A 26,687-nucleotide genomic window follows, 5' to 3' on the forward strand; every position below is an offset into this window, starting at 1 on the left:
GTCCTTTCAAAAATGCTGTACGGCAGCTGTGTTTGGGGTATGGCTAGAGACAAAACCATTGGAATGGATAAGAAACTTTCTCCTTTTTTAAAAGCTCAGACCTAAGCACCACAGTCAAATTACGAATGTATAAGCTACAGCCTTTTTAAAAATTCTGTACGGTAGCACTGTTTATGGTATGGCTAGCTAAACACAGATCAATCGCCTTCAACTAGAACAAAATATGATACTTCGATGGATACTTTGTAAGCGTATTGTCATATCGCTGGCTTACTTGTGGAGTATCTTTGCGGGCAGCCACGCCTGTCGAGTCGAGAGCGGGACACGGAACTGTTATGTTGTGCAGTGTGTAGCTCTGCATGTGAGATGCATTGTTAGTATGGAAGTTGAAGTGTTGCTACAAGTGTTACTACAGTAAAGTGATAAAATAAGTAAATGATTCAGAGGAATGTGCGTCAAGAAGTAATTTAAAATGAGCAGTGCTGATGATAATGTATTTGTGTATCCTCTCGTTGCGTGTCGTACCTTACAGTATCATTCACCTGCGCCGTGTTCGGTCTCTCAGAATGAACTGAAGTGAATCAGCAAAAATTAGTTACCACAAAAGAGTACAAACAAGTGCGAGTGTCTTGTAGCGAGCGTGAGGACGTGCGTTCGATCACCGCGTTTCCGCATCATCAACAATCATCCGCGTCGTGTCAGTTACGCGTGCGCTCGTCCGAATGGTATTTTGGACTGTTAATCATCAAGATTGTTAATTGGCATAAACATTTACGATTTAGAGTGTAATCATTGCAACCTGTGGTTTCCATATCGTCTCATAATATAGACGTTCATACCAGACATAGGGCAGTGCTGTGTTTTAACGTTGAGTGGCTCCCCTAAACCCGCTTGCATATTTCGATAGATAATTTCAGGCAAGCCAGCAGCAGTGTGGAGCCGGACAATACGACCGCCGCGGGATTACCAGGTACGTGAGGTGTGGACAGGGCGCACGGTCACGAAACGAGAAGTCAGTTTAAAGTACACCACCCATTCGTACTCTCGGGCGTGTTACATGGCGACGTGTGTTCATGACTTGCAATTTTCGGATAAGAAGTGCCGCATAATTTATTAGGAAAGTCAACCATTTATGTACAAACACTGATTGTTAGTTTACATTATTGAGTGACGTTATGCGAGCTGTGGGATGTGTACGTCAAAGAACTTGTGACACAGTGTATATACTCGTCCGATCCATGACAGAGCAAAGAACTAGTGCTACGAAGTAAACATACTCCACGGTGGTGCACTTTTGACGGCGCTAGCGGCATCTATGTGCGAAAGGGAACAGTTATTTGGCAGCCATTACGGAAGACGACGCTAGTGGCACCTATGGGCAAAAGTAAAAACTTTTTGATAGCGATCACCGTATACGACGTGATCGGCGCCTAGGAGGGAGGCAGCAAATATTAGCACGCTTTGCAGAGAGGGTGCAGTGCTGACAGCCAGACGGCGGCAACTGAGTCGGCGCTACGCAACAGCCGCGACTACGGAGCCAGAAGACAACGCAAAGTAAGTCGCGCTTCACAACGTTACCTCACGCAACTGAAGCAACGAGAGTAATTAACTGGCAGTGCAGATTGCATTCTATAATTACGTAATTACAAACAGTGACAGCTTTAAATTCTTTTATATAACCAGAATTACGAGACATTGCTTACTTGCCGACCGTATAGTAAAGTAAATGTCACTGTCAGACCCTGCTTATTTAGTGGTCTAATTTTTAATAACAGTTAATACAATTGCAGAACTACATTTACGTCAGCTTATATTTAATTCCTTTCTTTTTCTTTTACGTGATCTTGTTTGTTATGTGTGCTTCTGAGCGCGAATTACAGCTTTGAATGTGTACGGCGCTGTAGTTTGGTTGTGGATATTGCTATCGAGTCTATGCTACGAGTGTTACTGTGATTTGTTTATTTTTTGCTTGGGTGACTTTACAGTGGTTCAATATGGCAAGTAGTGAGCTTGGTGCAACTGCAGTAAGAGGGATGTGAAAGCAATCTCTTTAGGTGAAAGTAATCAGGTGGGGACGAAAACAGAAGCAAGTAGTAGTGAAATGTCGAAGGATTCCGGTATAGGTGACAGTAGTTTATTAGCAAAGATGGGAAGTCCTAATGCAGTGTCGTCACCAATCATGGAGACGCCCAAACGAGATGATTGTATACTTTGGTCTGACCTGTCTATCGTTGACATGCTCAAAATATTATTGAATAGTAACAAACCAATAGAGGAAGACATTAAGCACCAGAGGGAAGATATTATGCATCAGAGGGAAGATATTATGTGCCAAAAAGAAGATATTTGGTGATCAGTAGACGACCAGAAATGATTATTTCAAGAAAATAAACAATTAATGGAAGATATTAAGCGATTGTTAGAGCACATGAACGAACGACTCAGTAAAAAGATCGACGAGACTAATGAGGCTCTAAGGAAACTGGATGAGTCAAGTCATCAGAGGATGGATGAACTTACTGTTCCGGTAGAGGAGAATGTTGCAGGCAATACTAAACGTTTTGAAAAGGTAGAGTCAGATGTCAAAGAAGTGAAGGGAGAAATTACTAAAATTAGGTCTAGGCTTACGTTGAGCATTTTGAACCACTAGATGAGGAAGTGAAACACTGTAAACACAGGATATCAGCTGTTGCGCTAAACCAGGACGCTTACGCATGGTGAGTAGAAGAGGTGTACAGTGAGGTAGGAAAGACTAAAGAACAGGTCGGTCAGCAGGTGAAGAGTGAAATGAAATCACTATTATGTGATGGAAGCATTGCTGGTGGTAGCTAAATTGGTATACCAAATGATGAGGGAATTTTAAGAACTTCAAACCACATAGGGGATGGCATCCTAAAGATTTTTTAGATCAATTTAAGGGCGTGTTACTTGAATTATGGGTCGAGCAAAGAAAGGTACGCTTCGTTGCAGCAAGAATGGAAGGTGAAGCTCTTACCTGGGGTATGAGAATAGGACATAAGGGTACAACCTTTGCAGAATCTGAAAAGGAGTTTATGCAACAATATTGGTCGAGACAGAAGCAAAATTGAGTACATAACAGTCCACACCAGGGTAGAAGGTTTGAGAGAGGGCATGACCAGAAATTAAAGAAATTTTTTCAAGATAATTATGACAGGAACTTGTATTTAGGTGAACCAGTGATGACAGAAGCAATAGTGTCTCTGACCATAAGTAAGCTACCAACTGGAGTTCAGGATAAGTTGCTAGCTATCCCTAAGGATGATGTAGAGACAATGAAATTAGTCTCAGGACAATTAAACCCGTTGTATGAATCACAAGGAACAGGAGGAGGAAAAGATGATAGAAGAGTATCAGGGAACAATGAAACCAATACAAATACCCATTCAAACCATGACAATAGACATAGTGGACGACATTGGAATAATTGTAATGACAGGAGACATTACGGTGGTTTCTGTGGCCATGGTGGTCACAGAGGCGTCCATGGTGGCTACGGATATCAGAACACAAGGCACGATGCATCGGATGACCAGGTGCGAAATTGGAAAGCGTATATAACAAATTTTGAGGGTGTAATCAACAGCATACGTCATGCCAAAAGGGCAAACACCAAGTGGAAAACATTAAACTATAGTGAGCAAGATTAATGACAGTGATATATTGTGATGTGTCTGAATCTGTACACATGTCAGCCGCTATTGTCCTTAAGTACAGACATTAATTTCTGATTATTATGAGGTTACATGAGGACACTCGAATCGAGTGAGATTTAACTAGGCCATATGCAAATTTTTTCTTTCTTTTCACCTTCTATCTGTGTAACCTAGATTATATGTATTACATTTCTTCTTGCCCGCACAGTGAGATGGTTTGAGTGATTACTAGTGTCTAGTGTACATAGGTTGTGCTATCCAAAAGTTTTCATTTAAAAGTTTCTTACTACTCCTGCTTAATGATTGCTACTATTTTTTGTACCATTCCCTTAGTAACTAAATTTAACTTACAGGACATCCATATATTTTTTTTCTTCTTAATAGTCTATGTGTTTATTATGTCATATACAACATCGTTCGGAGGAAGGCAATGGCAAACCACCTCCACTAGGACGTTGCCTAGTAAGGCAGCGCGGGTTTCCCGCGTTGCTCCCCTATGCTCTGTATGGGACTCATCATCATCATCATAGAACATCGTAACGTCTACTGTAGTAGAAACAGACTAAGGCTAAGTTGAATAGGCATTGCTGGGGCAACACTGAGAGCGCCATTAAACTGTTTCATGTACGACAATTGACGGATTACCATGAGGCGACAGTGGCGAGCTGATGACTATACTCCACATCTGCCGGCCAACACAGCATCGATGCTACATTCACTCCCGATCCCTTTCATTGTAAAGAACGCTCACTTGTGATGCAGTGTTGTGAGTAGTGAAATAATAATTTTTTCTTTTCCCTGGATTTTGACAGCCTAGTGCTGATGGAGGTTCTTCAGTGTTTGCCTGGTAGTGTCACCAGCGATATTGTCTACCAAGAGTAGCAGTGAATGCATGTGTTTTTCTACTGATTTTTTTTTATCTCTTTCTTTCAGTCACCTATCTGTCATATCTACCCTATTGTATTTGTAAAAGTTTCTATTTCAGGGACTTAATATTTTGTGTCTTATTGTATTAGCTACTTGATGATCCACTCTATTGTAACTGTGTTTTGCTATACAGGTTGCACTGTAGGTAGGGTTCTTTTATTATGTAAAATTTTGCATATTTGACAACTGTTCTTTATGTTTCCATGATTATGTGTAACTCATGTCTTGTCCACAATGTGGTAATGGTATATAACTGTTGGATGGGGCAGTATACACACCCCCTCCCCCTCACACCATCTCTGTAACCCCCTGCAGTAGAGAATTTTCTATATTTCGATATTCTCTTCGACAATTCGAAAACTTTTTCGTGCGGGAATGTAAGCGTATTGTCATATCGCTGGCTTACTTGTGGAGTATCTTTGCGGGCTTACTTGTGGAGTATCTTTGCGGGCAGCCACATCTGTCGAGTCGAAAGCGAGACACGAAACTGTTATGTTGTGTAGTGTGTAGCTCTGCATGTGAGATGCATTGTTAGTATGGAAGTTGAAGTGTTGCTACAAGTGTTACTACAGTAAAGTGATAAAATAAGTAAATGATTCAGAGGAATGTGCGTCAAGAAGTAATTTAAAATGAGCAGTGCTGCTGATAATGTATTTGTGTATCCTCTTGTTGCGTGTCGTACCGTACAGTATCAATCACCTGCGCCATGTTCGGTCTCTCAGAATGAACTTAAGTGAATCAGCAAAAATTAGTTTCCACAAAAGAGTACAAACAAGTGCGAGTGTCTTGTAGCGAGCGTGAGGACGTGCGCTCGATCATCGCGTTTCCGCATTATCAACAATCAACCGCGCCATGATGGTTGTGTGCACGCGCGTACAAGTGAGAACTGAGAAGTGAAAAATTAACTTTATGAACAGTGTTATATCATTATTAGTGACAAGGAGGACTATTACCAGATATCTGTATGTGTGACGAGTGCAAGAATTGTCGTTCAATCATTCGACTTCCGTGTCATCAAGAATCATCCATGTCGTGTCGGTTACGCGTACATTCGTCCGAATGGTATTTTGGACTGTTAATCATCAAGATTGTTAATTGGGATAAACATTTACGATTTAGAGTGTAAACAGTGCAACCTGTGGTTTACATATCGTCTCATAATATAGATGTTCATACCAGACATAGGACAGTGCTGTGTTTTAACGTTGAGTGGCTCCCCTAAATCCGCTTGCATATTTCGATAGATAATTTCAGGCAAGCCAATAGCAGTGTGGAGCAGAACAGTACGACCACCGCGGGATTATCAGGTACGTGGTGTGGACAGGATGCATGGTCATGAAACGAGAAGTCAGTATAAAGTACACCACCCATTCGTACTCCCAGGCGGGTTAAAACTTAGTGCCAGCCATTATACCAGAAGAGTTGATCTACATAACGAGCTCATCTACATCTACATCTATATCTACATGGATACTCTGGAACTCACATTTAAGTGCCTGGCAGAGGGTTCATCGAACCACCTTCACAATTCTCTATTATTCCAGTCTCATTTAACGCGTGGAAAGTGTGGTGTCACCGCCAGACACCACACTTGCTAGGTGGTAGCCTTTAAATCGGCTGCAGTCCGCTAGTATACGTCGGAACCGCGGGTCGCCACTATCAGTGATTGCAGACCGAGCGCCGCCACACGGCAGGTCTAGAGAGACTTCCTAGCACTCGCCCCAGTTGTACAGCCGACTTTGCTAGCGATGGTTCACTGACAAATTACGCTCTCATTTGCCGAGACGATAGTTGGCATAGCCTTCAGCTACGTCATTTGCTACGACCTAGCAAGGCGCCATTATCAATTGCTATTTATCTTGTGATGCATGTACTGTCAGACCGATGTATACCAATTATGGATTAAAGTTAAGTATTCCAGAAGCTACGTACTTTTTTTACTAGACTCAACTCCTTTAACCGTTTCAGACCTCACGCCAGCCTGTGTGAGCTTAAATGCGTGCCTTTCGGCTATCTCATAGTGGCTTGGCTGTCTTGCCAAGTCACAACAGAAAGAATGAACACCTATATCTTTCCGTATGAACTCTGATTTTCCTTATTTTATCTTGGTGATCGTTCCTCCCTATGTAGGTCAGTGTCAATAAAATATTTTCACATTTGGAGGAGAAAGTTGGTGATTGGAGTTTCGTGAGAAGATTCCGTCGCAACGAAAAACGTCTTTCTTTTAATGATGTCCATCACAAATCCTCATTTCTGTGACATTCTCTCCCATATTTCGCGATAATACTAAACGTGCTCCATTTCATTGAACTTTTTCTATGTACTCCATCAGTCCTATCTCGTAAGGATCCCACACTGTACAGCAGTATTCTAAAAGAAGATGGACAAGCATAGTGTAGGCAGTCTCCTTAGTAGGTCTGTTACATTTTCTAAGTGTCCTGCCAATAAAACACATTCTTTGGTTAGCCTCCCCCACAACATTTTCTATGTGTTCCTTCCAATTTAAGTTGTTCGCAGTTGTAATACCTAGGTATTTAGTTGAATTTACTGCTTTCAGATTAGACTCTTGTAGATGACCTCACACTTTTCGTTATTTAAGGTCAACTGCCACTTTTCGCACCATTCTGATATTTCTTCTAAATCATTTTGCAGTTTGTTTTGATCTTCTGATGACTTCATTAGTCGATAAACGACAGCGTTATCTGCAAACAACCAAAGACGGCTGCTCAGATTGTCTCCCAAATCGTTTATATAGATAAGGAACAGCAAAAGGCCTATAACACTACTTGGGGAACACCAGAAATCACTTCTGTTTTACTCGATGACTTTCTGTCAATTATTACGAACTGTGACCTCTCTGACAAGAAATCACAGATGCAGTCACATAACTGAGATGATATTCCATAAGCATGCAATTTCACTACAAGCCTCTTGTATTGTACAGTGTCAAACGCCTTCTGGAAATCCAGAAATACGGAATCGATCTGAAATCACTTGTCAATAGCACTCAGCACTTCATGTGAATAAAGAACTATATATGGACACAATAAATGAAGCGACCAGGAAGCGGTCGACAAAATTACATAATAAAGTAGACCAGTTGAGAGTCTCAATGTTTCATAGACGAATATGAGGTCAGACACTGCTCATTCCCATAGCACCATTATAAAGTACCCTGATCACTAGTGCAGTGAAAATATGAGCTACTTCATTAGCTGAAGGTGTCTTATGCACCAACACAAAGTTCCTGATAAGTTAACCACAAATGTTCAAGAAATAAATAAAATAAACACTCATCCCCACCTGACGCCAAGAAACATGGATTAAAAAACAATAAAGGGTATGTATGGGTGCATGCCTGTCCCCACATGACATGAAAAAAAATTGTTAAATGTGACACACACACACACACACACACACACACACACACACACAAATATAATTTAAATAATATAAATAACAATTGTAATATGTATGCTTAATGTTGTTCACTAATGTGTCTTTGGTATTACTTTGCAGACTTTTGAAACTGGCCTTAGGGGGAAAGCTGGCAAATAAAGTACTTTATATCCATTAAAGGAATGAAACTGACAGCCTACGGTGGTGAAAATGGTTCCATCACTTTGACAAATGACAATAAAACACACTGTATAGGACCGTTGTCCAGGATCTTTCTTTGCCCGAGCTTAAACTGTTCATGCCAGAGAATTATGTGGAACATAGCTACTCAGGAAACAGCCACTTCCTGGCAATTGTTGGTATTGCACATAACGGAAGTTTGTACTCGGTCTTTTACAATTAACAGCAGTAAGATGCGACCTTGTGCTATAATCTACGAGGGCCGTTCAGAAAGTAACCTCCAGTTGATTTAAAAAAATACACCAAGTTAAATAAAAATATTTTAATATATACATCTTACAACTACATCTTTGCACTATTTTTCTACATAGTCTCCATAGCGATTGAGGCACTTATCGTATCTCTTCACAAGCTTTGAAATTCCTTCTGCATAAAAATCACCCGCTTGTGCCTGGAGCCAGCCTGTGACCGCATCTTTGAGCTCTTCGTCGTCATCAAACCGCTGTGACCCGAGCCATTTCTTCAAATGCATGAAGAGGTGATAATCACTTGGCGCCAGGTCTGGGCTGTAAGGTGGATGGTTGATAACGTCCCACTTGAAGGACTCAAGAAGGGCCGTTGTTCTGCGAGCAGAGTGAGGACGGGCGTTATCGTGCAAAAAAACGATACCGGAAGTCAGCATACCACGGCGTTTGTTCTGTATAGCCCGTCATAACTTTTTTATTGTTTCACAGTACACGTCTTGATTAATGGTCGTACCACGTTCCATGAATTCAACCAACAACACCCCTTTGGCATCCCAAAACACCGTTGCCATCAGTTTTCTGGCAGAAAAATCTTGCGAGGCTTTTCTTGGTTTGGTAGGCGAATTTGAATGTGCCCACATCTTTGATTGTTCTTTTGTCTCAGGGTTCACGTACGAGTACTTAATCCAGGTTTCGTCACCGGTCACGATTCTGTTTAACAATGGTTCTCCTTCGTCCTCATAACGTGACAGAAAGTCTAATGCAGAGGCCATTCTTTGAGTTTTGTGGTGGTCGGTAAGATTTTTGGGCACCCATCGTGCACAGAACTTACGGTAACCCAATCTTGCTGTCACTACCTTGTACAAGAGAGTCTTAGAAATCTGTGGAAAACCAGTAGACAACTCCGACATTGAGAAACGTCGATTTTCACGAACTTTTGCATCAACTGTCTGAACGAGTTCGTCAGTCACCAATGATGGTCTACCACTCCTCTCTTCATCATGAACGTTTTCTCGTCCACTTTTAAATAAACGTACCCATTCACGGACAACTCCTTCTCTCATAACTCTTGGTCCATACACGGCACAAAGCTCACGATGAATAGCTGCTGCAGAATATCCTTTGGCTGTAAAAAACCTTATGACAGCACGCACTTCACATTTGGCGGGGTTTTCTATTGCAGCACACATTTCAAACTGCCACAAAAACTAAACTAGCGCAGGTACGACGTTCACTCGACCACGGCTTGATGCCGACTGACCTGTTGAGTGCGTGAACGCACAGATGGCGTCGCTACTCCCCCCACAACCCGCACTGTGACCAATCGGAGGTTACTTTCTGAACCGCCCTCGTATATTAACTCCACTGATGTAGGACTCACCAGAGAGCACCATGTCGAGGTACTGGCAGCCCAGGACCTGCTCGTAGCTGGGCTGCCCCCCACTCTTCTGCATCAGTTCGTCCACCTCCCTCTGCAGCCGCCGCTGCACGTCCTCGTGTGTGGCCAGCAGGTAGCTGCAGAAGGTCAGCAGTGTCGACACGGTGTCGAAGCCGCCGAAGAAAAATACGAGCGCCTGCGCCGTGATATCGTCATCAGTCAGGTCTGCAATAAGGAGAAATGCAGAGTGCAGGATACTGTGTGCTGAAGAAAAAACGAAGTACATAAAATGACTCTGCTACCTGTCTTGACATGTTATTAATTTATACACATTGTCCGTCCAAGAGAGACTGTATTCACGGTAGTTAATAAAACGCAATATGTCGGCGAGCCATATTTACCTTCCGAGTGATGTATGTTAGTTCCATTGTAAAGTGCAGTTCTTAACAACCAATGGAATACCATTAAAGATAAGCCGAACACATAAACACGAGTTAGTAAATTACTCAGAACATTCTAAATGTTTGGACTTACAAGCTGATTAGGATTTGAAATGGGATGTTTGTGTTCCTCTTCAGTACAGAACTGGAAACAGATAAATTAGTATGAACTCTGTTGTGTGTCTTTCTACGCATCAATGTTTGATGACATAATAATGCTAGGTAGCTTGTACTTTATGAAAGAATAAATATTCTGATAAAGTGTACAAATAATTAACCATTTTATTTGCATCTTAATTACAAATATATTCACCAAATGCATCCGAATTTGAAAATGTTAACAATGAGTCTAAGTACAACAACTCTTTCCCCAAATGTCTGTGTGACTTGTCTCACTCTAGCTGTGAGCCATTAATTCCTTAAACCATGAATATTCCATTTATCTGACACGTTTCTAGAACTGCACAACTTTATATACGTCAGTGTTAAGGAGATGTTGGGTGAAGTTTAGAATTCGTTTTTTATACAGGCTTTTTTTATCGAAATTATGATACATGCATCCTTTTATAATTTTTTTATCTTATAACAAATTAGAAATGATGGCTGAACAGCCTGGTTCGCGAGAAGCATTGTATAGACTCGAGGCTATTTTTGAAACCTATAAAATAGAAACTTCTTACATTAGAATGAATCTGCGGGGCCATCACGATGGGATTGTAGCTATTTGAGAAACACATAAGTTTCTTGGCATGTTTTTCTTAAATTGAAATGTATAAAAAATATTTAAAATTCCAATAGAAAACGCTCACGCCATAACTCCTAAATTTAATTATCTTTAGTTAAAGAAGTGAAATGAATCGATTAATGTGTTGGGGCTCTAGAATGCTTCGCATCAAAAAATATTGTTTCAAGAACAATGCGTTTAAATTTGAGAGTAACAAAAAAAAGTTGTTTCAAAAATCATGGTGAATCTGCAATACCAAGGCCATAGAGTCATCTTCTTCCTCAAACATGCTCTGATGCTGAATTTGGTGCTGTATTTGTTTCAGTCCGAGCTATTTTAAAAAAGTGAGGAATTCCTTGCTCCGCGACTGCCGCGCGTTTCCTCAGAGAACTCCGCGAAGTTTTTACACTCCGTCCCTATGAGGTTCCTAAAACGTTCGTGGTCTTAAGCATAGGCGAATAACCATCGCTGAATATAGCTGCAGTTATATATGCTGCTATGTCAACAGCTTCTGCCCCATGGTAGAATGTTACGGTACAAGTTTCCAAATGCACGCACTGAAGCTCTTGTTGACATATGGAGTATTGATACTGGTGCATCTTTTAAGGAAATATTCATTGGACAAAAATTCGTGTACTAATCGAATCTTTTCTTGAACTAATTCATCGAACACTTGCAGCTGCCAATATTTTGCTCGGTGCGCGGTTTCGTTCAACTTCCTGTAACTTGTAAAACACTTTCACGACAAAAAATTCCTTTTGCAGGCATAATGTATACACTTCGATGCAAATTATGTAAAAACAGTTCCATGTTTTCATCGGTCTCGACCGGAATCTCCCCATGTCTCTCTTTGCACTAGGCAGATTTTCTTAGAGAACTATCTGGGTATTACTGGTTATGGTACAGCATGCAATTTCCTCATAGATAACTGCATCACATGTGAAAAGCCTGATTGCAACTGATACTGCCCGCAGAACCATCAGTGTGCATCATTAATATAAAATTCGGATACTACGTCAATGTCGAAGGTGACTATTCAACCAGGATATCATGCTGTGTCCATCCAGTCACAAACCTGGTCATATGTCCCACAGGAACTCTATTTATTTAGAAATTGTTAATGTACTGGACCATGAAATTTTCTGAAGGCAAGAAATATCGTTCAGTCATGTTTCCTTTGGTCATAGCACTGAGCTTACGATGTACGAAGAGCACGACTAGAGTCTGGCATGATCAGTGTCTCCAGAACCCGTGGCTGTCTTCATGAAAGCCTGATGCGTCAGACTATTTGAACCCAGAACATATCCTACAATGATGCTAGGTTTACATATGCTCTGTTATGAGTACCCATTACTAGTGTGTGAAGCATCTACGAGAACGTGCTATGAGAACCATTACAGTTTTTAAATAAAACAAACGTTGTGTGATCTTAGGATTACCTGGCGAATTAACTGTTTGCACTGTTCTTGGGTCTCCAGCCGGGTACAGTCGTTTTCAAACCACGATATTTCGACAGCGTATCTTGCCGTCATCTTCAGGTGATACCTGCAGACTGAGCGTCTCTGCTGAATCTCCTCCATTTTATACTCTGATCGCTCCCCACTCCATCCCCCGCGTCAGGCCGCAAGCGGCGCTGCGTGGAGTGGTGGTGGGGAGGGGCGAGCTGCTGGCTGCTGGATGAGAACTGTGGACCATCAGATGTCCTGCGGCCTTCGTCGGGCGCGGAAGTCGCTTTGGGTTGGCGTTGTGCTTTTAGTTGGTTGAGTGCTGGGTACCAGGCATTGCTGAGGTTGAACCTGGCGTCTCTGTTGATCAGCCCATCACCTACACGTATTTCAATCGCCTCCTTCAGAACACAGTCCCAAAAAAGACGAGGCCTGCCGTAAAACTTCCGTCTTCGCGTACTCCATAGTATCTCCAGTATCCATGTAATGCTCCGCAACCGCAGATTTTGTAGGCTGCTTCAGTTCAGTGTGCCTTCTGTGTTCCTGGCATCTTTCTTCGATTGTCGGTACAGTTTGCCCGGTGTATGCCTTACCACATTTACACGAAATACGGTAAACACCCGGTTTGCGGAGCCCCAGGTCATCTTTTACTGTACCTAGCAGGGCACGCGTTTTCGTAGGTAGGCGGAAGACACATTTGATGTTTCACCGAGCCAGAATTCTGCCGATTTTGTTGGATACTTTGCCGGCGTAAGGCCGGTACGCCATTGTCTTCTCGTCCTCTTCGTTCTCACTCTGCTGGGCTTGTGCATTCTGCCTGGAAGCACATCGAATTTGACTCTCGTTATATCCGTTCTTCTTGAAAACGTCCTTAAGGTGGTTAAGTTCTCTTTGTAGGCTTTCCTCCTCCGATATTGCGCGGGCCCTGTGAACCAGTGTTCGCAGTACACCCTCAGGCTGTGAAGGATGATGGCAGCTGGTAGCGTGGAGATACAGATCTGTGTGGGTTTCTTCCCTTTATACACTGTGTCCCCAAGTGCTATCTGCTTTGCGCTTGACTAGAACGTCCAGAAAATGGAGTTCACCATTCTCTTCCACCTCCATGGTGAATTTGATGTTAGGATGCAGAGAATTCAGATCTACATGACTACTCTGCAATTCACATTTAAGTGCTTGGCAGAGGGTTCGTCGAACCACAATCATACTATCTCTCTACCATTCCACTCCCGAACAGCGCGCGGGAAAAACGAACACCTAAACCTTTCTGTTCGAGCTCTGATTTCTCTTATTTTATTTTGATGATCATTCCTACCTATGTAGGTTGGGCTCAACAAAATATTTTCGCATTCGGAAGAGAAATTTGGTGACTGAAATTTCGTAAATAGATCTCGCCGCGACGAAAAACGTCTTTGCTGTAATGACTTCCATCCCAATTCGCGTATCATATCTGCCACACTCTCTCCCCTACTACGTGATAATACAAAACGAGCTGCCCTTTTTTGCACCCTTTCGATGTCCTCCTCGATGAGAAACTCTTGAAGTTTTTCCCTTCCATGCAGGCATATCACGAATGTGTCATCAACGTATCTGTAAAAGCACATAGGCTTCAATGCTGCAGTTTCCAGTGCTTTCTCTTCAAAGTCCTGCATAAACAAGTTTGCTACCACTGGTGACAGGGGACACCCCAGGGCAACAACGTCAACCCAAAGCGACTTCCACGCCCGACGAAGGCCACAGGACATCTGATGGTCCACAGTTCGCATCCATCAGCCAGCAGCCCGCCCCTCTCCACCACCACTCCACGCAGCGCCGCGTGCGGCATGACGCGGGGAAAGGGGTGGGGAGTGATCAGAGTATAAAGGGGAGGAGATTCAGCAGAGATGCTTAGTCTGCAGGTATCACCTGAAGATGACGGCAAGGTGTGCTGTCGAAGTATCGTGCTTTGAAAACGACTGCACCCAGCTGGAGACCCGAGAACAGTACAAACAAAACAAACGTTATTAACATTCCACATCTTCATTGTTAATGTCTACATATTTATGGCTCCAAATTGTAATGTATAACACGGCGGTGTATAAAGTAACTATGTCAGTAAGTAGGAAACAGCATGTTGTAATCGAGTTTTGAATCTGAAGAGCTCGTCAACACAAGTAGCACGCCTCCTTCAGCATGACAATGCTGGACCACACACGAGCGCTGCGACATCTGCTACAATCCAGTGCGTTGAGGTCATGTGGGTTCACTTGTCATCGACCATCCCTCCTACAGCCCCGACTTGGCCGCATCCGATTTTTATCTGTTTCCAAAACTTAAAGAACGCCTTCGAGAACTTCCTTCACTTTGATAGTAATCAAGTGGTACAAGCAGAAGACAGGTTGCGGCTCCGTCAACAAAGTCAGACATCCCACGGTGACGGTATCAACATACTGGTCCCGCTGGAAGAAATGTGTTCGTGGCCAAGGTGAGTGTGTTGAGAAATAAATATGTAGATATGAAGAATAAAGATATACGATGTTAATAACCACTGTTTTATTTAAAAAACCTTTAAAAGTTTCCACATTAAGAAATGCGGAGGGATTATTTTCCAGCCCGCCCTCGTATATTACTAACCGATTAAATCGGTTCATGGTTCATGGTTCGCGGTTTATGGAGCTTGTTTCATGTTTCGCAGTCCCCCAGTTGCAGGTTGCATACATGTAGATTCCAAGGACAAAATTTCGTACAATTATTGACCGAATTTAAAAATTTTAAATGTTGTCGTCATCTACTCATTAAGAAGTATAACATTATGTTGTAGGTTAGACACAGTATACAAATATTACAGTTGGAAACTGTACGTCTGTCTCTAGGCAACGTAGCTCATAGGTGCAAATTACCCAGACTGTATTTATCCAGTATTTGAGGATGGGAAGACTTAGCGATTTTCACCAAACACTAATCATAATTTCAAATCTTTTCTGAACCTATCCTCACTTACATGCTTAATGTCAATTATTGAACACATCAACTGATTTTTAAAGCAATTAGATTTTTGAAGCTGTTTTATACGTAGGAGTTCACGTCTTTAAAGAATCGGAGTTCTACTGGTAGGGTATTGACATATTTAGTTCTTAGGTCAGCTTACAATTCTTTCTCTGATGGTACGATGGGCGATCATTTTTGTGATCGATTTTAGGCCATTATTATTATTATTATTATTATTATTATTATTATTATTATTATTATGTGTGATTAGATCCTGTTGGATAACGCAAAGCTTCTTGATTCTTTTTCCTTTTTTTCTACACTACTTTCATTTTTTCTGCATGGGCTCTCTTCCTTTCCTCTGTCCATTATGTTGCTGCTTTCTTCGGAGATTCGTTCTCTGACTTAACTTCCCATCTGTCAGCTTTCTGCTTAAATACCTTTCTGTCCAAAATATCTGAATAATTTATCTGAGCTTTTTGTAGGTCCTTTTTGACCTCTTGTATCCAGGGTATAATTTTATATCCTTCTATGTATTTAAGAATTTTGTGCATAAGTCTTGTTTTCGGAAGCCTGGAGACGTGCCCATAAAATTTTAATCACCTTTTGCTTATGTCTGCTGCTAGGTTGGACAATTTCTCAGTAGTTTGACGAGATTGTAATCTATAGGCCTCTTCTGTTTGCTTTGTCCCTAGTATCTTAGTGTTTTTTCTTTTGTTTCTTTGTTTTTTTTAGGTAACCTTTTATGTGGACTATCAGTGTTTCACTGGCATACAGGACTTCAGGTTTTAGTACTGTATTATGGTTCCTAATTTTAGTGTTTTTGGACAAGCATTTTTTTATAGTACACCTTGAAGATATTTCCGTAGGCTCTCTTTAGTTTTTGGAGGCGAATGTCTTGTGCTAAATTCTCTCGCCCCGTAAGTTCAAGGACTTCACCTAAGCATTTAAAATATGAGACTTTATTGATATGACCATATTTTGTAGTCAAGTTTTGGGTGTCAGTTTTTGAGCTGATGGACTCAGATGTTAGGAAAAATATTTGCAGAGCAACTTTCTCTGCCCATTCCTGAAGGGTTTCAACCTGTTCAATTGCTATTAGCTCATAATCCACTAGTAAGGCTAAGTTGTCAGCAAAAGCTAAACATGATATTCTTAAAAATGTTTTTTTTATTTCAGTCTTTGATCACAATATAAAGTCCTTTGACGATGACCGGTTTCAGTCAGTAATGACCATCTTCAGATCTGTTCTTCACCATGTCCTAAAGTGATAAAGCCGTAATGGCATCATCAAAACTTATAAATACTCTCAGCAAAGCATCGTCACGTAGAACTGGCCAGTTGCAAAATGAAATTCTGATGTCATCCTTGACTCGCCCCATTTGTATAGGTTTCCAGCAGTTTTTATTCTTCAATTCCTTTGCCCATTCACGGATGACCTTGTCCAAGGCAAGGCTGAATAAGAGAGGAGACACACCGTCACCTTGTCGGACGGCAGTTTCGATCAAGATGGGCTCGGATATTTCACCCATGAATTTCACCTTGGAGGTAGTATCGGTCAGTGTTTCTTTGACGACGTTAAGGGTGTTTGGATCTAACCCTTGTTCTTCTAGAATGCCAAGAAGTGCTTGTCTGTCAACTGGGTTGTATGCCTTTCTAAAGACAACAAACGTGCAAAGTATTGGGCTGTTTCTGACTGCTTTGTATTTCAGCATGGTCTTTAGGCCATTATGGTATTTAGTAATCCTTATATGCCCAGAACGTAAAGAAACACCCAAACAAATCATTAAACATAATGCTTAAACGGACTTGTTTCATAGTTACGTGAGGCAACATGGAAGTGTTCCCTGAAACATGAAATTAACATCTGTATGTATCACTTACACAAACGCCAACAATGTCAGTCACAACGTTGAGGTTCAAACTAATGTCTATGCACTTAGTAATAATTTCTAACTAGCGCAAAATGGCTTTGTGTGCTTCGAACAAGCTTAAATTTCTTTCGAAGAGGGAACATCGATTCGTGAAGATCAGGCAGATGTGTAAGGAAGTGACGAGGACGCTGGAACTCTCTACTCACGTCGTCTTTTGCCGTCGGTGGTGCCGTTAGCCTCCCCTTCTTCTGGCGCCAGTTCACCTCGGCGGGCCTGCATCATGAGGTGGATCATATCGTGGCGCACGATCCCCTGCTCCTCTCGCGTTTTAATAGTCTCGGTCAACATTGTCGTGAAGAACTCCACTGCTTTCATGTTGACGAAATGTGCACCTATTAACTGTCGCATGCAAAAATAAATAAATAGATCATATGAAACAATACCGTTCTAGAGATCTTTTCAAGTCTCAAACATTACATGCATACTGAAACGAACAATGAAAAACTTGTATCAAGGCTGGGATCTGATCTCCTGCTGGCTAGGCAGATGCGCTAACCACTACACCACCCTGACACAGTGGCTTCACAACACTGCACGGACAACTGCAGCACGTCTGTCTCCTCAGTCCAACTTCCCATACACGTCTCAGCCCACTTGGTATTCTCCCCTAAGCTAGAAAACCATTGCAAAGGCTCTCTAACAGTACAGGAATAGCACCTCAACATCGGACAAAACCCAAGAACAGATGCCAGGGCGAGGTAAAGGTTAGCGCATCTGTCTAGCCAACACGGGCCCCGGGTAGGAATTCTGGCCTCGATACAAATTCTTATTCGTCGCTTCAATCTGGATATACAGAAAATAAATAAATGCAACCACAAGGAATACAAGTTGTCACATACAATTAAATTAGTAACAACTTAATGTTCATAACATACCTGCATAAGCCTTGGCGCTAGCATGTATCCAATTACCGTTCCCGATTTGATGGTTGTCAGCTCACGGCCCGTTGTGTAGAATGTGTTGTTTGGTTCTGCCAAAGAGTCCACCTTTACTCCAAATGCAGTCGTCGCAATGACATCATTGGTCACGCGTGTGAATAGGTCCTTCATCTCCAGTGTCAGTACCCGATTTCCTCCAGAAGGAACTGCAACATAATTACATACCGAATCACTAACTTTCTTCCCTAATTTATGTAGTTAGCTGGATGCCGTAACTTGCGACTGAGTCCCAGGTCTGATTTGACAGTGTCGAATGAAATTATAGGTTAAGATAATACGAAAACTTACTATAGCTAATTGAAGAAAAGGGGTAAGAATCGTAAGTGTGAATTTTCCCGTCAAATGTTCCTGGTATTTCACAGGCGTCGAGACGTAGTGCAGGAGATCACCCGACCATGGCTGCCCTTTTATTGTCGAGGGAACCAAACACAGTAGGAAAAAGGATTAACCCCTTTATATAATAAACAGATTATACCTCCAAGTGTGACAAAAATGTGTCGACTATTTTGTCCTATTCCAAATAACATTTACTCGCTGACGACCCTCAGTTATACCTAAGTGCAAAATCAACAAATCTGAGCACAGCTGTCCAGAACGTAAATGCTTACTTACTTGCTTCATAAGAATGGGTGCAGAATATGAGTGTAACCATCTAAAACGCAAGCAGTCTTAGTCACTCAAAAAGGCTCCAAGAATTTGTTCCACACTTAATCCGAAACAGCTCAGAAATACGCGTTTCTTTTTCTGAAAAGAATTTGGGGATAATTCTGAACCATCACTTAGACAGGGCTGAACACACAACTGCAGTTTGAAAGAAGGTGTCAGCATCACTTCATTCCCTTCATAAATATAACAAAGTATTTCCTTTCCAGCTTAAAACAGAAACTTGTAAAGTCTGTAATACTCGGCATCCTTGATCATGATGATCCTACACTCCAAGAACTTTCGTATGAGAGCTCATGTCGCTGCAATTGGCGGTGAACGCTTGTGTGCGATATTTTTGTGATCTACACTATTTCGACCATATCACTCCTGCCTATGAACCGTCATTATTACTACTTACCGATAAACGTAGATATTCTCACACGCTGCGTTTGCTGTGTCGTCCACTCAATCATTGGGCTCCTTCCTATTTATCTTTGCCCCTTACGTTACTGTCTGAACGACTTATTTGAAACACTTGTTGTCAACAAAATAATATTCTGTCTGTAACATTACACAACACTGCTATGCCCTCTAAACATTTTCTGTCCTAGGAACGCGAATTTCGAACAATCGTCCTCATAATATGAGAGAAATGGAAATCTTTCAAGACATCTCATGACCCACCATGTATCACAATATCTATCTCTTCTTGCAGCTCAATCAACGCTCCCATCCCCACCACTTTTCTCTCCGCTAGTCTACTGAGATTCTTTTACTTCCTAATAGTCATTGTCCTATCATTGCAGTCGTCCCCTCTTTCATCATCCCTTCCTCTTCTTCTAATATTAAACAAGGTTTCAAAAGTGCTAAACAGAGCAGCATCACTCTTAATGCCTACATTTTATCATAATAATAATAACTATTATTATTACTATTGCTAATTATTATTATTTTTTCAGATTAGATTAGATTAGATTTATTTTCATTACAATTGATCCATAGTGAGGAGGTCCTCCAGGATGTAGAACATGTCATAAAAACAACAATACATGACAAATATTTACAACTCAAACAAATAAGCTAATGTACCATTCCTCAGGTTCCAAGTGGAATGATCGTCATTTTTAATGAACACTATATGAAAGAATCATTTTATAAATACTAAAGCAATGAATTTAAAATAAAAAAAGTTTTATTTATTTATTTATAAGGTAATAAACGTGTAATACAACTAGTATAATACTTATTTACAATGAACACATTACTGCACTGAAATGGTGTAGAAGTTAGATTGTATTTACACATTCACACACACACACACACACACACACATGCACACTTATTTACAATGAACACATTACTGCACTGAAATTGTGCAGAAGTTATATTGTACTTATATATATACACACATAAATCAGTTGGTTCTACTGAGAAATTCATCAATGGAGTAGGAGTCGGCCACCAATAAATCCTTTAGGCTTCTCTTAAACTGAATTTCGTTGGTTGTTAAGCTTTTTATGGCTTCTGGCAAGTTACTGAAAATGTGTGTTTCTGAATAATGCACACCATTTTGTACAAGACTAAGTGACTTTAAATCCTTGTAAATATTATTCTTATGTCTAGTATTGATTCCATGAATTCAGCTGTTGGTTTTAAAAAGTGATATACACTCCTGGAAATGGAAAAAAGAACACATTGACACCGGTGTGTCAGACCCACCATACTTGCTCCGGACACTGCGAGAGGGCTGTACAAGCAATGATCACACGCACGGCACAGCGGACACACCAGGAACCGCGGTGTTGGCCGTCGAATGGCGCTAGCTGCGCAGCATTTGTGCACCGCCGCCGTCAGTGTCAGCCAGTTTGCCGTGGCATACGGAGCTCCATCGCAGTCTTTAACACTGGTAGCATGCCGCGACAGCGTGGACGTGAACCGTATGTGCAGTTGACGGACTTTGAGCGAGGGCGTATAGTGGGCATGCGGGAGGCCGGGTGGACGTACCGCCGAATTGCTCAACACGTGGGGCGTGAGGTCTCCACAGTACATCGATGTTGTCGCCAGTGGTCGGCGGAAAGTGCACGTGCCCGTCGACCTGGGACCGGACCGCAGCGACGCACGGATGCACGCCAAGACCGTAGGATCCTACGCAGTGCCGTAGGGGACCGCACCGCCACTTCCCAGCAAATTAGGGACACTGTTGCTCCTGGGGTATCGGCGAGGACCATTCGCAACCGTCTCCATGAAGCTGGGCTACGGTCCCGCACACCGTTAGGCCGTCTTCCGCTCAGGCCCCTACATCGTGCAGCCCGCCTCCAGTGGTGTCGCGACAGGCGTGAATGGAGGGACGAATGGAGACGTGTCGTCTTCAGCGATGAGAGTCGCTTCTGCCTTGGTGCCAATGATGGTCGTATGCGTGTTTGGCGCCGTGCAGGTGAGCGCCACAATCAGGACTGCATACGACCGAGGCACACAGGACCAACACCCGGCATCATGGTGTGGGGAGCGATCTCCTACACTGGCCGTACACAACTGGTGATCGTCGAGGGGACACTGAATAGTGCACGGTACATCCAAACCGTCATCGAACCCATCGTTCTACCATTCCTAGACCGGCAAGGGAACTTGCTGTTCCAACAGGACAATGCACGTCCGCATGTATCCCGTGCCACCCAACGTGCTCTAGAAGGTGTACGTCAACTACCCTGGCCAGCAAGATCTCCGGATCTGTCCCCCATTGAGCATGTTTGGGACTGGATGAAGCGTCGTCTCACGCGGTCTGCACGTCCAGCACGAACGCTGGTCCAACTGAGGCGCCAGGTGGAAATGGCATGGCAAGCCGTTCCACAGGACTACATCCAGCATCTCTACGATCGTCTCCATGGGAGAATAGCAGCCTGCATTGCTGCGAAAGGTGGATATACACTGTACTAGTGCCGACATTGTGCATGCTCTGTTGCCTGTGTCTATGTGCCTGTGGTTCTGTCAGTGTGATCATGTGATGTATCTGACCCCAGGAATGTGTCAATAAAGTTTCCCCTTCCTGGGACAATGAATTCACGGTGTTCTTATTTCAATTTCCAGGAGTGTATTTTTAATGACAAATTTCATCAAAGAATAAATATATTGGGAAGCAGTAGTTAGTGTCCCTAGTCCCCTAAACAGGTTTCTGCAGGATGTTCTTGAATTCACACCACATATAACTCTTACTGCACTTTAGCTTGGCTTGATGAATTACCCCAAAAAATAGTCCCAATATGACATTATGACATGAAAATAAGCATAGTATGCCAGCTTTTTCATTTTTATATCCCCTATGTCTGAAATAATTCGCATTGCAAATAGAGAATTGTTAAGATGCTTCAGCAGTTCTGTGGTGTGCTCCTCCCAGTTGAATTTATTATCAATCTGTAATCCCTGAAATTTAAAACTATCCTCTTCTTCTATCTGCTTGTCATCATATGTTAGGCATATACTCGTGAGACACCCCTTACAAGTTCTGAACTGCATGTAATGTGTTTTTTCAAAGTTTAGTGACAAGGAATTGGCTAGGAACCAGTGATTAGTGTCCATAAATATTTTATTAGCTGATCTTTCTAAGACTGCACTTGATTTGCTACTTATTGCAATGTTTGTATCATCTGCAAAAAAAAAAAAAAAAAAAAAAAAAAAAAAAAAAGCGAACTTGGCATCTGGTAATGTTACTGATGAAAGGTCATTGATATACACAAGAAAAAGTAAGGTTCCTAAAATGGAACCTTGTGGGACCCCACATGTAATTAGTTCCCGGTTGGATGATATCAGATAGCTTGATACATGTCTATTTCCTAATAACACCCATTGTTTCCTGCCAGAGATATAAGATTTGAACCATTTTACAGCATTTTCTGTTAGACTACAACATTCTAATTTACTTAAAAGGATATTGTGATTTACACAGTAAAATGCCTTTAACAGATCAAAAAATATACAAGTTGCCTGCATTTTTTTATCTAATGAATTAATCACATTTTCACTGTAAGTGTAGACAGCCTTCTCAATATCAGAACCCTTTAGAAATCCGAACTGTGACTTTGAAAGTATGTTATTTGAGATAAGATCGTTATGAAGCCGACTGTACATTACTTTTTCTAAAAATTTTGAGAATGCTGGAAACAGTGAAATTCGACGGAAATTTGATGCTATTTCTTTGTCTCTCTTCTTAAGCAGTGGCTTAACATCAGCATATTTTAACCATTCAGGAAATATTCCACTGATAAACGACTGGTTACACAGATAGCTTAATATGCTACTTAACTCAGAATTACATTCTTTAATTAGCTTTGTTGATGTTTCATCATACCCACTAGATGTTATAGAAGTTACTCGAAATGCGTGGTCTGAGGTATTCCATAGCAGCATCTACAGAAGCTGGCAACCCCATCTTTTCAGTAACAGTTATAAAATGGTTTTTAAAAAGTTCTGCAACACCATACACATCTGTCACCAATATATCATTTACTCTTAATGCCATTTGTTCCTCTTAATGTCTGGTTCTACCAGTCTCCTACTTCACTATATCCCATATTGTCTTTATTTTGTTACCTGATATGACTGTCTTTTCCTTGTAATATATTTGTTTTGGTGTCTGTATTACAGTCTTTAATATTTTGCAGTATTTCTTATAATGTGCTGTAGCATCACCATCAGAACTGTTTCGGATTGACAGATACAGTTTTCTTTTTGTTTTACAAGATACCTCTATTTCTCGAGTAATCCATGGCTTCTTTGTAGACTTTGCTCTAACCTTGGTTAGTTTTGGGGGAAAACAGTGTTCAAATAAGCTAAGCACTTTATTAGCAAAAGTGTTATATTTTTCAATCACGGCATGAGCTCTGTAAAAGGGACTCCAGTGAATGTATCTGAGGAGTGTCCTAAAATAATCAATTTTTGGCTTATTGATTACCCTCTTGAGCTCAGATTCAACAGATTTTATATCCTGTTGAGTATTAACATTTAACAGAAGGAACTGCATGTCATGGTCTGAGAGGCCATTGGCTATCGGTTTTGTAATATAATTTTATTCATTGGACTTTTCTATAAAGATATTATCAATGGCTGTTTGTGAGCAGGTGGCTACCCCAGTGGGGAACTTTACAGTGGGAATTATATTGAATTATAATGTTACTAACTCAAATAAGTTCTTATTGGGAGAGTCTTTAAGGAAATGTACATTGAAATCACCAGAAACCACTATTTCTTTGTTTTTGGTTGTTAAATGGGCCAGTACAGCTTCAAGGTGGTTTACATACGGATTAAAGTTACCTGCAGGTGCTCGATATACACTTAATATTATGAAGGATTTTTGTGAAATTCTACTTCTGTTGCACATGCTTCCATATGCTGTTCTAGGCAAAATTTATGAATGTCTATGTTCTTAAACTTATGACAGTTCCTGTTGAATGTGGCAACTCCTCCTTTCTCCATTTCTGATCTACAAAATTGAGATACTAACCTAAACTCTGTAACACTTAAAAGTTATATACCAGTGGTCACATGATGTTCAGAGAGGCAGATTATGTCAACTGGGTTCGAAGACTCTAATTCATCTATGCAGACAATTAATTCATTAATTTTATTTCTCAGTCCTCGAATATTTTGATAAAGATAGCTGACATTTCACATTGACTGAGTTAAATTTGGGTGGAGTTAAAATATCTGATGACTGTTGAAAATTCTTAACCAATATCTGTTTATGCTGATGTAATAAGCTATAATTATGTTTTTTGGTTTCTTTCTCAAACTGAAGGTTTGTCTCAGTCCTAACCTCTCTTAAAATTTGGTTTCTTTCTGTGCTCACTACCGTAAAAAGGGTCTTTTCTGAACCCTATAACCTCTGGTATTTTATCACTCACGACAGTCATAATGCAAATTATTATTGTTGTAACTATTGTGTAACATTTCTTGATGTGTTGTCCCTGGTCAGATGTAAGAGACGACCTTAAGGCCTCAATATAGTCAGGCTAAACAAACAGTGACTAAATAAATAAATAAATAAAACAACATAAACATCATTCCAGCAAAAGCAATGTTTATTTATCTGTATAATCTCTGCGTAATATGTTTGAACCAATATCGTTTTGCTAATGGTGTTGTACTGATTGCATCTAACGCAGACAAATTTCGACAACGAATGGAAGAGCGAAAAGGAAAGTAAGCTTTGAAGGAGGTTTGAAAGTCAGTTTAAGTAAATTAATATGTAAGCAACGCATCGAAAAGAAAATCGTACGGGAAACGAAGTCATAATACTAGTAGATGACAACGACAGCTAGGTAAGAAACAGAAAGAAACAGAAAGAAACAGAAGAGTAAAAACCAAATAGAGTTTTAAGATTCCTATGTGTATTACCATGGAATTGTAGCGTTGATATTTGTACGTTTACTGTGAAAAGCATACGAAAATCGAAGACTGACCATTGTGGAATGGAGATATTATTGTTAAGATTTACCAGGAGATACATGAAAACAAATATGTGATCCAGGGAAAAGACAGGAGCTTATAAGGGTCTCTATCACTACAATTAATTTGTTGTGCAATGTTACAGACTTTGCCTCAGTCTGGATTCCTTCTTGACAGTCTTTCTGGAGCATATAATTCTCGCGTAGTTCAGTCAGCGGGAAACGAGCGTTCTTAGCGAAATAGAAGTACGGAGGATTAATATTAGAAAGGTGCTTTCGTTCCTCGTATTTGAAGAAGGAAACGAAGATAAGAGTTCAACGATCCATCGAAAGCAAGGTTATTAGAGATGGAACACAAGCTCAGATTACGAAAGGATCTCGAGGAAATCGTCTGTGCCGCTTTTTCAAAGGAACCATTCCACCAATTACTTCGAACGATTTACGGCGATCATGGGAAACCAAAATCTGGATTGCCGGACGCGTATGTGAACCTTCGTCCTCCCGAGTCCACGTCCAGTGTCGTAGCAACTGCACCACCTCGCTCGATCCTTTTTTTTAAAAACAAAAACACAAGTTACAAGTTCTGTTTGTGGCAATACTTTAGCTTTTGTCTGGAAACGTTTATGCACTACTGTGATATACTGCAATGCCGTGAATAAAGAGCCAAATCCGTTGTAGCGTTGTAAGAAACCCAGCAAAAGGCGAAAACCAGACATTGTGCAAGTCCGCAGCGTAGGTCGCAACAAATGGGTAACCGGCGCGTATGTTGTAAGCGTGTAGACTGAATACGACAGCCGTTTGTAGTCGCAGACAGGCAAGTAGGTCTGCCTCTTTGAGTCGGGGCAGCAAATCCAAAACGAGCTTATCGTTATATAAACTCTGGGGCTTAGCCAACAGTAGTCTCGGTATGTGATACACGGTATCGTCATGCGTGCATGTCTTATCTGAGGTTAACTGGACTCGGTGGGCGCTGCTTACCGATGGAGTAGCGCCAATGGCAGCATGCAGTGCTCGTGGTTGTCGATAAGCCACTCGTGTTGGCGAATAAGTGGATTCTGGGGAAATCGGGTCTCGGTGTAGACTCTTCTCGCCGCGTGTTGGCATCTAACAAGGGCACAGGGTTCGCCAGCCAACTCTAGCAGGTAGTGTGCCGGAAAGTCGTAGGGAATATGTGCCGTCCGTCGAAACCTTCTGCAAGGTTTGGTTTTTACCTCTGGCGGAATCGCTAGTTGTGCAGAATCTCTTTGCGAGACAGGCTTGTGGTGCATATGTTGTCGGCGAGGCGGCGTGTGGCGGGCAGCGAAAAGTCGTGAGTCAGCAGCGGCACCAGGAAGGTGGCGAGCGGTGTCCTGTACTC

General features: G+C 41.5%; 1 protein-coding gene across 5 annotated transcripts in view; it reads right to left on the reverse strand.

The window, feature by feature from the left end:
• LOC126235658 (cytochrome P450 9e2-like) overlaps positions 1 to 26,687 on the reverse strand; it is a 233,938-nt gene that overhangs the window by 171,442 nt on the left and 35,809 nt on the right. For 4 of the 5 annotated variants that reach the window (XM_049944376.1, XM_049944378.1, XM_049944373.1 and 1 more), the window contains exons 4-6: positions 18,186 to 18,394; positions 17,457 to 17,649; positions 9,807 to 10,028 (exon numbers count right to left, since the gene is read on the reverse strand). In XM_049944376.1, the coding sequence (XP_049800333.1) occupies positions 9,807 to 10,028; positions 17,457 to 17,649; positions 18,186 to 18,394 (624 nt within the window). The remainder of the gene's footprint in view (positions 1 to 9,806; positions 10,029 to 17,456; positions 17,650 to 18,185; positions 18,395 to 26,687) is intronic. The other variant, XM_049944377.1, reaches the window with a different exon arrangement.

Source organism: Schistocerca nitens, chromosome 2 (assembly GCF_023898315.1).
Source record: "Schistocerca nitens isolate TAMUIC-IGC-003100 chromosome 2, iqSchNite1.1, whole genome shotgun sequence".
NCBI lineage: Eukaryota > Metazoa > Arthropoda > Insecta > Orthoptera > Acrididae > Schistocerca > Schistocerca nitens.